This window comes from Channa argus, chromosome 12 (assembly GCF_033026475.1).
Source record: "Channa argus isolate prfri chromosome 12, Channa argus male v1.0, whole genome shotgun sequence".
Lineage (NCBI taxonomy): Eukaryota > Metazoa > Chordata > Actinopteri > Anabantiformes > Channidae > Channa > Channa argus.
In genome coordinates this window covers 21,804,073-21,817,923 of record NC_090208.1, presented here as the reverse complement: position 1 = coordinate 21,817,923, position 13,851 = coordinate 21,804,073, and the positions used below count along the sequence as shown (strand labels likewise).

At 36.4% G+C, this 13,851-nt stretch overlaps 1 protein-coding gene across 1 annotated transcript in view; it reads left to right on the top strand.

The window, feature by feature from the left end:
* dnah2 (dynein, axonemal, heavy chain 2) overlaps positions 1 to 13,851 on the top strand; it is a 73,014-nt gene that overhangs the window by 15,249 nt on the left and 43,914 nt on the right. Inside the window, exons 17-37 of the mRNA XM_067525226.1 lie at positions 269 to 398; positions 1,095 to 1,283; positions 1,805 to 1,949; positions 2,732 to 2,924; positions 3,090 to 3,290; positions 4,511 to 4,667; positions 5,098 to 5,272; positions 5,654 to 5,817; positions 6,056 to 6,217; positions 6,477 to 6,580; positions 7,275 to 7,431; positions 7,955 to 8,037; positions 9,545 to 9,725; positions 9,956 to 10,094; positions 10,666 to 10,883; positions 11,332 to 11,424; positions 11,638 to 11,763; positions 12,028 to 12,138; positions 12,491 to 12,679; positions 12,848 to 12,951; positions 13,292 to 13,481. Of these exons, the coding sequence (XP_067381327.1) occupies positions 269 to 398; positions 1,095 to 1,283; positions 1,805 to 1,949; positions 2,732 to 2,924; positions 3,090 to 3,290; positions 4,511 to 4,667; positions 5,098 to 5,272; positions 5,654 to 5,817; positions 6,056 to 6,217; positions 6,477 to 6,580; positions 7,275 to 7,431; positions 7,955 to 8,037; positions 9,545 to 9,725; positions 9,956 to 10,094; positions 10,666 to 10,883; positions 11,332 to 11,424; positions 11,638 to 11,763; positions 12,028 to 12,138; positions 12,491 to 12,679; positions 12,848 to 12,951; positions 13,292 to 13,481 (3,211 nt within the window). The remainder of the gene's footprint in view (positions 1 to 268; positions 399 to 1,094; positions 1,284 to 1,804; positions 1,950 to 2,731; positions 2,925 to 3,089; positions 3,291 to 4,510; positions 4,668 to 5,097; positions 5,273 to 5,653; positions 5,818 to 6,055; positions 6,218 to 6,476; positions 6,581 to 7,274; positions 7,432 to 7,954; positions 8,038 to 9,544; positions 9,726 to 9,955; positions 10,095 to 10,665; positions 10,884 to 11,331; positions 11,425 to 11,637; positions 11,764 to 12,027; positions 12,139 to 12,490; positions 12,680 to 12,847; positions 12,952 to 13,291; positions 13,482 to 13,851) is intronic.

The following is a 13,851-nucleotide window of genomic DNA, read 5'->3' as shown; positions in this document are numbered from 1 at the left end:
TAAAATTGTTTTTATTAAATTTTAAAAACCACACAACCTCTTCTTATATAATTGTTTTATTTATGTACTCATTAGATATTTGTAACTTTGGTCTGTGTTTTGATTTTAACCAGTAAACCAAACACATATTTTAACAGGCTACTGTTACTACAATAGTAACATACTACTGAGGCAGTTGATTCCAAGCTTCTCCATTACTACAGATTTAGAAATTCACATTGGTTTTGTTAAGTTGCATTAAGGGTGTCTCTTCTGTTTTTATTCTCAGAAATCTTGAGTTTGAGGATGACCAGAAGGCTCACCGGCAGAGCCAACTTCAAATTCTACGGTCAGCTCACCACGAAATAGTTAACATCATGACCAATATCTACAACACCTTCTCTGATGATGGACTTGAGGTCTGTGCTGTTTCTATCTTTCATTCGGTATTAGTAGCATTCCATCAGAAATGTTCCTGCTCTTTTTAGTCTTGCAAATGTATAAATTATTATAATTTAGATTTGATTTTAGAGAAGAAGGTAGAGAAGGACTCTTTTCTTGCATCTTTTGAACCTCTATACCACATAAGTTGTTTAAAGAGCTGGTATTAGGGACCTTCTTGACAAATTATTATTAGTTTAGTTTATCTCCTGTAATACATTTCATAAATGCCCAATTTAACCATTTAATGCATGCAATTGCAAGTATGATGATTCTAATATCACTGCAACCAACCTATATTTAACAGTATTTATTCAAAACAGGGAATAGATAACCCCTCTTGAATGCAAAGAAATAATGACTCAGATGTAAAAACTGTAGTCTGGTGCTTGGCTGATCAGAACTGTAATGCTGTGACAGATAAGTACACAAACACAGATGATGATTTAGATGATGATTATTATTATTATTATTACTTAATGAAGTGGATTGACAGTGGCACCTTGTTTGCAGGACAGTTCTGCAATTCCAGTTCCAGTTCCAGTATTTGTAGTTTCAACACTGTTTGCTCTTTGCTCTCAACGCTCTTTAACTAGTCATTAAAAAGGTGAATAATCTAAATGCTCTTAAAATATGATTGACTATTTTATGCCCATTTTCATCATGATGTTAAGGTCCAGGAGCACTGGGCTACCTACACAGAGAAGGTTGATCACATGGTAGAGGAAGCTTTCAGAAACAACATCATACAGTCCATGAAGAAGCTTTCCAGAGCCATCAATGGTGACAGCAAGTCATCGCCCAATCCCTTGTTCAAAGTCTTTTTATCGCTGCGCCAGGCAACTCCTCAAAGCATACCAAAGGTATCTGCAAATTCTCCTACTGAAATTACAGAATGTGATATGTATCATATGTGATATGTACATTGTGATATTTACTGGCCTGCATGCAAGGCAACATTCTGTCAAATGAATGAGGTGTATCACCTGCCATTTTAATTGAACCTGCCATTTAATTAAACAACGTGTGACCATGACAGTACACTGAAACACACACATGCAGGTGCCATTCTGAAGCACAGTGCTGGAGACGGGTTAAAGCTGGAGGTGGGTTAAAGTTCTCTGACCTGTGGCCTGCAATGGTTTTGAAACTACATTGTCTGTGGGAAATATTTGTGTGTATTTTTTAAACTAATTTTTAGCTTATTAAGGTATGAATCGATGGTTGTTTTATTTCTTCCATAAAGTACAAAATGTTGTCACATAGCGACAGTAGTTGCCAACAGCATTATTTGCATTGTAAGGCATTTTAGTAATAAAATGAATCACTAAAAAAAGGTAAAAAACACTGTCTCCACTGTCTGTGTATGTCTCTGGTTTGACAGGTGGAGTTCTCCCCAACGCTTGGAAAGCTTGCTGAGATAGTGAATATTTTACCTCATCTTATCAAAACCATCTCAGAATTTAAACGACTGCCTGAACTTCTCGGCAACAGACGACCAGAGGGAAATCCTATACACACCAAAATAGGTTAGAACTGTTTTTAAATCATCTTGTTTCATATTATCTACAATTTCCAAGGAAGAGTACTAGTGTGTTCATCTGACTTAGGTAAGACATGTGGGAGCTTGGCAAAGTAGACCAGATGTACAGTAGTGTAGTATAGTAGTCTGCATTTTTCAGTGTTTGATGGCTGATATCTAATTGCAATATTTTGTATATTTATATATTTTCCTCTTAGTTTGCGACAAAGACAAAATATTCTCAACTTAATTTGATGAATGTGAAGAATATCAAAATTATTTTCAGTAATTAAAAATAAAATTTGCATTTGGCAAACTAAATCAATTTAGAACAAGATTAGAACGTAATATTTAGAAAAAATATTTGTACAACAGCAACAAGAATATCTGAAAACTACTTTACTTTACTTTACATCAAATGCAAAGGCATCATTTTGGAGGCTGTAGGTGGACCGCGGTTGGGACCCACATTGTATCTAGTCTGGACCCTGAACGCAACCGACATATCACTGAGTTTTTATTTAATTTTTGAGGAGATTACATTTCGACCAGCGACTCTTTTCTGACATTGTTTCTACACTGCTACTAAGCAACAGGCACATCCTACCTGTCTCTCTCCAGACCTGTTACGCTACCCATATACTAACCATATATATATATATATATATATATATATATATATACACACATACACACACACACACACACACACATGTATGTATGTATGTATGTACGTATATATATTATATTTTATTGTAATTGTGACTCTGGTTCCCTGTAATTCTTCAGAGCAAGATGAAGAGATAAGAAAGATTCATACTGCAATTGCCACAGGGATGACGGCAAATGCCAGCCAACTGCAGGCTTATCTAAACACTTGGTACAAATACAAGGACATCTGGGAGGTCAACAAGGACAACGTTATACGAAGCTACCAGAGATTAAACTTACCAGTCTCCTCTTTTGATGCAGACCTACACAGGTATTATACCGTTTTAAATATTATCATGATTTTATTTAAAAAGTTTCTATAAACCTTTGGACAGTTTTTGTTTGCTTTGTTTGTAGTTTACGAAAAGGAACCATCTAGTTGCAGTTATCTCCCGTTTCTGCATTTCTGGGTCATGTGATTTCTTTTCCTCTGCAGATACACGGAAAAGGCCAATAGTGTTCAACAGGAAGAGACCGTATTAAATATTCGTTTTGTCATCCTGGATTGTTCACCACTCAAGTCCTCTTTGGTGCAACACTGCAGTGAGTGGCAAACTAAGTTTACTCAGCAGCTCAGCCTCATGGTCACCACCCGCCTTAGAGAACTTCATACCTACCTGCAAGACAATGCCAAAAGGTAGGGAGTGAAGTAAAAGGACTTTGTTTTGATGGAAGTTTTTATGTTCTTACAGTATTACAGACACTGGAGCTGGCAGCGATGATAAGAGGGTTTTAACGTAATTCTCTAACATAAATACAAAGCCTGACAGTATCTATGTTTTAGGTAAAATGAGGAGGAAGTATTTATTACAAAGTCTAAGCATTTGCTATTTAGTATTTGCTATTTTGCTATTTAAAAAAAAAAAAAAAAAGTCAACCCAAAAATCTTTGTCAGTCAGACAAAAGATACAATTCATGAAATTGTATCTTGTAATAATTAGCGGTGGAAAGTTAACAAAATTCATGTTTTTATCACAGATCTGGGATTATAGATTTTGGTGCATTATATTTCAGGGAAGGAAGAAACAGGGCATTGCCAATTTCAACATGCTTTTCATTTATTTAGCAAAAAGATTAACAACAGTTTCCTTAAAAGTCAGAAAAAGAACATAAGAAACATAAACACTTTTAATTAATTAGCTCCACCTTTCGCAACAGTATTTATATAATTACTTTACACGTTTTGCCATAATTACCATAATCAGTATTGTTTAAATACATTCTTTTTTTACTGGAGTACCTTTATTTTGTACTTTAAGTAAAATGTAGATAATCTGCTTAGTACTTTAAATTGAGTAAAATATTTGAAGTAATACATGTGGTGGAGAATTTTTTGGCCCAGTGGCTTAATGGCGTAACAATTCAAATTTTATATATTTGCATGAAAGAAATATAGTAATACAATGAAAATATTAAAACTTAAAAATAGATTTCCTGGTGAAATGACAACAGCGGTGTCTCAGGCTACCAGGGGGGCTGTGGATCACTGGTTGAAAACCCTTGTCTTAACCCCTGTCTGGTAGTGAAACTATATTTGCTATCATAAGAAAACTCATATCACCACCATCTATTACAGACATGTCAAATACACCGTCTCCACAGAGACTGTACAGAGTAGTTTGGGTTCCTGTTGGTTTATGAAATATAATAACAATGAGATTTCAGGTGAAAAATCAAATGCACTGATTTCACCTAATGTATGCTGATGTATTTAAACATTGAAAGAAATGTAAAGATGAGGAGAAAAGCAAGTGAAAAAGGAGGTAAAAGGTAAAATGAAGGTAGAAGGTAAAAGGGTTTGATGCATTGTGCTAAAAGTGGTGTGACCATTTGTACTGATTTGTACTGTGTTTTTAGGCTGAGACACCCTCCCCAGACACTGGCTGAGCTTGGGGACACCCTGAATCTCTTGGAGACTCTACAGCACAGTTTGGCCAAGACAGAAAGTCAGATTCCTCTCATCCATAAACAGTTTGCTATCCTCGACAATTACAAAGTCCCAGTGGAACAGGCTGTAAGTACCTTGTTTATTGTTAAACATATGCAAATCTACATTGAACAAAATACACAAATACAAGTCTTTGATGAGGTATTTGTGTAAGTATACAAATTGTATGCACCTAATGGTAACTTGAATGCTGGGCCTGCACACTTGTTCTTTGTCCCAAACATTCTGTTAGTGAGACAACTTACCTACAAATTAAAATGAATAATTAAGCAGTTATGCAGAGTTTTGGTCACTTGATATAGATAGTAGGACATACTGTAACAGCAAGGACAAATGTTTCCCAACTAATCAAGACCAATGTGTTGATCGTTCACGCTACCTTAAGTAAACAAGGAGATCTGTATATTTTTTTATTTTATTTATCAGAATACAGATATGGTAGTTTATCTACACAAAAAGAGCACACCATAATTCCTGCCATTTGGTTTACCCATAGGTGCAGGATATGCGTGAGATGCTGAATGGAGAGTGGGTGTGGTTCCAGCAGGTGCTTATTGACAGTGAAATCATGTTGCAGAAGCACAAGGAGAAGTTTAAGAACAGCTTCATTCTCTCCTCTGAGGAGTTTAAGAAGAAAATTCAGGCCACTTTGCAGGAGTTCAACAGCACAGGCGAGACACAATCTTTGATCCCCTTAAACGCATTAACACCAAGTGTTTCATCACCATGGTCTGTCCACCTAATGGTTGCTCAAAGCACAAAGCCTGTTACCAATACCCTGCATCTAATCTTTTTCTGTCCTTCATGATTTCTGAATACACTGATTCTTCCTTGCACAACACAGATTTTCTGCCAATCATGCCCCTTCACTCCCCCTTCTAGTATTTTCTTATCACTTTCTGTATTAAAGGGGTTTAAGACAAATATATGCAAATCAATGTGTATTGTTCTGGTAACTGATATACAGTAGGCAGTCCATAATATATGTCTGCCTTTTTTTCTGTGCCTTGAATGTGAATGTTTGTGTTTTTATATGTTTTCATGTGTAACAGGTCCATTTGACAGTGCTCTAAGTCCTGAGTCTGCCTTAAAACAAATAGAGGAGAAACACATTCAACTGGAGACTCTGAAAAAGGAAGAGAGCACCATCCGTCATGGGCTGGGCTTTTTCAAAGTAGAACAATCCCCTTCCAAAAGCATCCAGGCACTGGAGAAGGTCTGATGTGTCCTATAACAGTACTTGCAAACTTTTACAGGCTCCAGTAAACTGTTATAGATATTTACAGAAAACTTTGCAAATATTCAATAGTGTACATAGTAATAGAAAATTGGCAGGACATGAGCAATTAGATGTGGCAAGCAATTGATAAATAAAATTTACACGTAGATTACATGAGTAATGATTGAAATTTTGTTTATAGTCATGTGTGTTTGTGTCTGAATGTACTGTCCAGGACATAGACTACCTGCAGCAAGTCTGGGAGATCACACAGGAATGGAATACCCATTGGAGCAAATGGAAAACTGCTCAATTTGCTATGCTGCGAATAGAAGATATGGAGAATACAGCTCTGGACATGTTTAAAAAACTCCACAAGCTTCAGAGAGAACTAAAGGTCAGCTCTGCCACAACATGTTTGGCTTTAATATATTATACTACATTATTAGTGTCAGTTAAGGCTTGTTCCAAATAAATTGCACATAACAAAACAATTTACTTCGTACTGTATGATCCTGAGCCCCACAAACATGACTGCACTGCATTTACAGTGACAGCTAAATTTAGCTGCATAGCACTTGTTAAAATTTGCATATCCCTCAGCTTTCACATTTCCATTACAAAGTAATGAGGATTTGATCTTTGTCTAATTGCAGGATAAGGAGTGGGACATATTAATTGTTACTAAGAACAAGATTGACCAGTTCAAGCGGATCATCCCTCTCATTGCTGACATGAGGAACCCAGCCATTAGAGACAGGTACTGACTGAAAATATGTAGTATATTTATTATGCCCTCAGCCGATCCTAAGGATTGGCCTCAGGGCTGATTCAAGAATATTTTAAAAGATTTGCTAAAAGAAGGCAGCAGGTTTAACAATATTGCTGCATTCTGTTCTTTTGAACGCACACACATCCTGTAAAGAAAAACTGTCCTATGAGAACCAGCTTGATCTGGGATAAAGTCAAAGGAAAGCAAATATTAGTGGGTGACAATAATATAACAAAATAATAAAAAGTAATAAAAAGGAAACAAGTATAGCTAAGTTACCTAGGTCTCTAATGAGAGCACAAAGAAAGCAGAAATTCTGCCTGTTTATTTCATCCTCAGTTCATCATCCGCCCACTGCCAGCTGTCAGTTATGTCAGTCATGTCATGTCTTTGTGCTCTGAGCTCTGTACAGGGGCATAGTGATCAAAGTTTCATGGCCAGCATTCCACAGATATCCTAGTTTTGTATATTTTGTAATGAAATTGTTATGTAAGTTTTTTTTTTTTTTACATTGCAAATACTTTGAATAATTGTTATGAATGAACTACTGCATTAGCATGTGATAAACATGTGTTTTTTTAATGTTTTGAAAACTGAACATTACTTGTGTTTATTTAGTAATAATTAACTGGAGGGTGTGGGACTAACACTAACCATACTTCCAATACCAATTTTTGTATAGGCATTGGAAACAGATATCTGAAGAACTGCAGAGCTCTTTTGACCATACCAGTGCTGAATTCACCCTTGAAAAGATGATATCATTGGGCCTTGACAGATTTGCTGAAAAAATCTGTGATATCTCTGGGGCTGCCAGCAAGGAACTCTCCATTGAGCAGGTTCGTTTTTTTTTCACACACTCAGTGGGCCGTTTTGTATATCCCCCAGAAAATTAGTAAGCAAATTTAGAAATGTGTAGATTCTGGCTCCCCTCATTCTTTTTTCAAGCCTGCTGTTTTTGGGTAGTGTAGCTAGGTTATAGAGCAACTGTGTCTACCTCCCAACCCATGTCAATATCATTCCTAACCCTAGGGCCATTACTATATACTCACCAAACACAAAGAGATTACATCAATGCATTTTGGTCAAATGAATGCACACTAAAACAACAAATTTAGTGGAATTAGTGCTTGCAATCTGAATGCAATTAGCAGCAGATTTACTAAATCAGCAGATAATTGTGCAATTAAAAAACTGCATTAGGATTCCACTCTGGGCACTCAAAGCCAGAAGATTCATGGCTTCCTGTCACAAATAATTTAGCCAGGAAAATCATTCAAAATGATTATGCATTTGAAAAAAAAAAAGAAAAAATGATATAAATCCTTTTTTTTAACAATATTCTTTGTTTTTATATTTAAGGGTCTGGAAAGCATTACTAAGACATGGGAGGAAATGTTTCTGGACATTGCACCCTACAAAAATGAAGGCCATTATCGGCTCAGGTGAGGCAGGGTTCTGTGGAAGCTTCAAGTAACTGTAATCCAGGAGAACCTCTGGTTGCAATGTAGGGAAAGGATGCACAAGAAGACTCCCATTTTACTTTGTGCTATTTTCACATTTTGTCAAGCTTTCTCTCGGGTGTTTCCACATGAATGCTCACTTTAGAGATAACTTTGAGTCACTATGGCTAAATGAGCAGTTTCAAGTGTACAAAATATGCAAATCCTGCAAAGAAAAAACAGTAATGGCACTGTTTGCAAATGAAATGAGATGCAATCTTTAACAAAGTCAGAATTCTCAACAAACAGTCTATCTGAGCTGATAAAACAAAGATCAGTCAAGATCTTTATTGAACATGCTCAGTAAACATACATAGTCATGATCAAAAAAGCAATGGCCTCATAGTTTTTAATGACTGATTGAAACCATTGGATGTAATAATGACAACTGGTGTCAGGTGTCGGCTCTTGTAAAGTCATTCCACTGGATCTCTATTCTGAGCTTTAGCATGCACCCTGACATTATTATAAGATACCTTGATAAACTTGGAAATTAATTCTCCCCAAGGTATCAAGGTAGCCCCAAATTATGATGCTCCAGCCACCATACTTTTCTTTTGGGATGATGTGTTCTTGTTCATATTTGGTCCCCTTTTAACACCATACACAGTGCTATGTGTTCTTCCCACAAAATTTGTTTCATCTGTCCAACAGACATTTTCCTAGTAGAATTGTGGAAAGTTAAGGTGGTAAACTATATGTATGTTTTACTATATAGTTGGTTACTATATATTGTTTTTGAAGAGCGGTGGCTTTATTTGATTTTTCTTGCATCCTTCCATGGATGCAATGTCTGCTCAATGTTCTCATGAGCCAATCTTTGACTCATTACCAATTTCTAAGGAGACCAGTCACAGCACTAAATAATCTCTATCTAGAGACAATATGTCTCTGTAGATTGATAGACATCTAAAGTCTACTCTTTAAACCTTTACAGCTACATGCAAAATAACAACTCTTGATTGCAGGTCTTCTGAGATCTCTTTCTTTGCGAGGCAAAGCACAGCTACATGTGTGTGATCAGTACAATGACAATATTTGTTTTTTTATAACTCAAGGTCGTTCTAAACAACACCTCCATCCTTTTTTATCAGGAAGCCTCCAGGTTTGCTAACACACTCTTGTTGATCTTGATTGAAATCAGAAGTCTAGTGTTGCCATTACTTTTTGCACCATCACCTTGTATGTTTAATGGGTGTGTTCAATATGAGTGTGCTGTCAGTAGGGATGATTCCACCTTACCTTTACGAGTACAGCTATACTGTGTGTGTTTGCCAGCATAACGCCACTGGAAAACTGTTAATTAACAGTATATATTTACAGATTTACTGCTGGCATATACTGTATGTCCGAGGTCAAATAAGGAATGTAATCAGGAGTTTTATTAATTTGTGCAATTGTAATTAACAATCAGCAGTCATGTTTAATTCTCCCTCTATGTTTTTCTCAGAGGTACAGAGGAGCTTTTCCAGGCCCTGGAGGACAACCAGGTTATTCTGTCCACAATGAAAGCTTCTCGGTTTGTAAAAGCCTTTGAGCAGGAGGTGGACTGCTGGGAACGTCAGCTCTCCCAGGTGCTAGAAGTCATTGAAATGATCCTCACTGTGCAGCGTCAATGGATTTATCTCGAGGTGCATATTTCTTATCTGTTATGATCATTTCATATTCGAGAGTGTGACTATATCATTTGAAACATGATGATTCATTTTGATTCTTGGAGAATGTTTAGCACATGATATGGTGCTCTCCTTTGGCCATGCTGTTGCTCATGTTTCAGAGAATCTTTTTGGTTGTTGTTATTTCTGCTTTTGTTCTGCTATTAATTTAACTGTTTATTTTCCTTGGTTTATATGCCCTCTAGAACATTTTCCAAGGAAAGGACATCCGGGAGCAGCTGCCTCAGGAGTGCAGAGACTTTGAAGACATAAGTGCTTCTTGGAAAATTATCATGGGCCGACTTTATAAAGATAACAATGCTCTACAGGGAACACATCACCCTGGTATTATCCTATTACCCACTGTTATGAGAAGTCTACATGGATTCATATGGATTTAGATCTGTGCCCTTAGGGTGTGCAAAAATGTTAACAAAAGGAATACATATACACTCTATGTTAAAATAGGTGGTGGTTTGGGGCTAGGACTGTCTCTCTGGGATATCATTATTAATTTCAAGTGTAGTAGTGTGACTAAAGAGATAAACTGTGAGTTTATATGTGTTTAATGTTTAGGTTATGGGTTACGCTTAGCCAAATAGTGGTTATGATTAAGGACAGGGTCGGACTTCAGGAAATTATTGTAAGTTAATGTAAAGTCCACATAAGGGATGTAAACATGAGCATTTTGCACTATAAATCATAGTGTCGGTTATATCATAAGAAAATGTATAGCTGTAAAGCTGTTTTGAAATGTTTCTCATATGAAATGTCTAATTAAATTTTGAAGTGAAAGAAGTATTACAGCACATAGGTTAAAAGGATAGCTCAAATTTGATCATATTGTTGGCTCAAAGAAACTGATTATTATAATGAAATTTTAAAAAACTAACCATGATTCACTTCAAATTTTCAGGCTTGCTGGAAAAGTTGGCAGAGATAAGTGCCAAGCTAGAAGAGATTCAGAAGGCCTTGGACATGTACTTGGAAACCAAGAGGCAGTTATTCCCACGATTCTACTTCCTGTCCAATGAGGATGTGCTAGAGATACTGGGGCAGTCACAGAACCCAGAAGCTCTGCAACCCCACCTGAAGAAGTGCTTTGACAACATCAAAAGCCTGCGCATTGAAAAGGCATGGATACAACCTAAACTAAGGCGCATATACTTTATATGCTTCCTCTGAGGAAGAGTAATTTTACTTACAGCTAGTTGACTATACCTAGCAGATTTACACAGCAAAAACTTCTTTACGTTTCTGTGGGCAAGGGTTATAGAATAGCAATAATACTTTAGGGTGAGTGCTGCACTGGTATTTGGTATCAGTCAACAATGTCTAAGCCATGAAAACATTTATTTATTATGAACCTGGTCATAAGAAACTTTTTAAATCAAAATCAAAACCTTTCACACTGCTCTTCTCCAATGTGGCAACTTTTTTCACCAAGCGAACATAAAAACATTCGTTTTTGACAACATTTAGTGAATAAAAGTTGGCAAAGTTGGCAGATTTGAATGAACCATGGAGCTACGTACAGTACAGTGCACTTACATACAGTTTTCTCTGTCTATGTGTTTTATAGGTGGCCAGTAAACTAGATGCTGTCGGGATGACATCTGCTGATGGGGAGTATATTCCGTTTATGCAGTCAGTGCAAGTGGACAGACCTGTGGAGGTACAGCAATGCTGATGATATTCAGGATCAGTTAATAGTGATTGTGGCTTTTCTGATTATAAATTATATAATAATTTATATATTAATAATATATATAATTATAATTAAATTATAAAAGGAAGTCATGATAATGCTGGTAATAATCAATTCGATTATGTGGGATATAGTGAAAAGTTGTTAAATGTGATTACCATTTGGTTTGTGCACATGTAGGTTTGGCTGTGTGATGTTGAGATGTCCATGCGTATTACATTGAAGGATTCTTTGAATAACTGCCTTGTAGCTCTAAAAAGGATGACAGCACAGAGAGAAAAATGGGTCAGGGAGTGGCCAGGACAGGTAAATGTTTGTTTTTGTTTTTTTCACTTTAATTGCCTTTATACTAGGCAGTGAAATGCACCCAGTATTAATGTACGACGAGAAAATCAGAAATCCCGCTGCACTAAAAATGAACATTATACATTTTCAGTGGGTTTTTTACATATCTCCGTATTCCCATACTTAAAGGCTCAGATGGTCCTGCTGCATTTATGGTTAATAGATAAGAAAATTAAAAACTGTAGTATTTAAATGTTTTCCTAAATGTGTTTTTTCCTGTTTTAGATGGTTATCACTGCTAGTCAGATCCAGTGGACCACCGATGTCACTAAAGCTCTCCTTATCAGCAAAAAGAGAGCTGACAAGTCTGCCCTTAAGTCAATGAAGAAGAAACAGGTTTGATAGACTTTCAAGATTAAAGAACTTTATTAATCCCATAGGAAAATTGTGTTGCCTTGTTATAGCTGCTCTCCATGTGAAAAGTAGAAAAAAAAAGGATAAATCTTCCACCAAAGCAAGACAATAAACAAGTACAAGTACAAACTACTGCTCAATAAGTAAGAAATAATCCAACTAGATGATTAAACATGAATGAAATGAAACAATAATATTTGTCCATTTTGACCTTTTCTTCCACTTAAGTAACTAAACTTTTCTGGCACTGTGAAATATGATTTTTAATGCAATGACCCCACCATATTGGTGTTAAGCTGGCCTTTCTACAGATGCTTTGCCTATTGTTTTTCAGGTCGCAATGCTTCAATGCTATTCAGAGACAATTCGCGGTAACCTGTCCAAAATTCTACGTCTAAAGATTGTAGCCCTGGTCACAGTGGAGGTTCATGCTCGGGATGTCATTGACAAGCTGGCCAGAGCAGGCTGCCAAGATGACAACGCCTTTGAGTGGCTCTGCCAGTTAAGACTATACTGGGAGAAGGTTAGAAAAAAGTTACAGAGGAAAAGAGGGAAAAAAAACATATGAAATAAGTTATCAAGCTATACATTGATCATAATTTTTATAGGCTGTTTTTTGTGAAGTGAAGTGAACGGAGATCAGTAAAATAACCACTAAACATGGCCATTTGCTACTTTGTTCTCCCAACAGGATGTGGATGATTGCATAATCCGGCAGACCAACACATATTTTACCTATGGCTATGAGTATCTGGGGAACTCTGGACGACTTGTCATTACTCCACTTACAGACAGGTTACCTAAATATTTGACTATTTTTATTAATTCTTCAATACATTAGACAGCCAACCCATTTTTAAAAAATAAAATAAAACAGAGAATTAGACATTAAAATGACAACCTTATTCTAGAGGCTTAGTATCTTGTCTAATTAAATGTGATGTAAATTTTGCTCTATCAAAAAGGAGCTATCCTTGACCTTTTATTATTTTGGTATTTCTTTCAGTGAACATTTATACAATTGGTGTAATATTTCATTTTTAAAACATTTTCATTAATATAATGATTGAAACAGTTGTTTCAATAACACAACTCACCTTGCTCTTCTTCACTTACACTGTTTGACTCTCCCCAGGTGCTACATGACCCTGACCACTGCACTCCATCTCCATCGGGGGGGCTCTCCTAAAGGCCCAGCTGGTACAGGGAAAACAGAAACAGTAAAGGACTTAGGCAAAGCCCTAGGCATGTATGTCATTGTAGTAAACTGCTCCGAAGGCTTGGACTACAAATCCATGGGACGGATGTACTCTGGTTTGGCACAGGTAAGAAGGAGGGGTCCGTGATAATATGCATGACTGGTACTGGGATGTAGATGACAATTAGGACAATTACTGTAATTAAAATTAGATTCAGGTGATGATGATAAAGTGGTAGTACTGTAGGTTACATACTTTAGTTTGGAATGACTGCATATGGTTTCACAGCTTGTGAGTTATAATTATTTTTACTAACATTGTCTTGTTAAGTCATGTTAAAACAAACAAAAATAATTTTTCTCAGTAAGTAATAGGCTGCTTACTCTCTCTACCACTTATATGTCTGTTGGTAGAATGATTTAAAATAATACACTAAGAAAAAAATCCAAAGATTTGCCAAGCTTTTTTAATTGGCCTGGAATTTTTTTCCACTGTT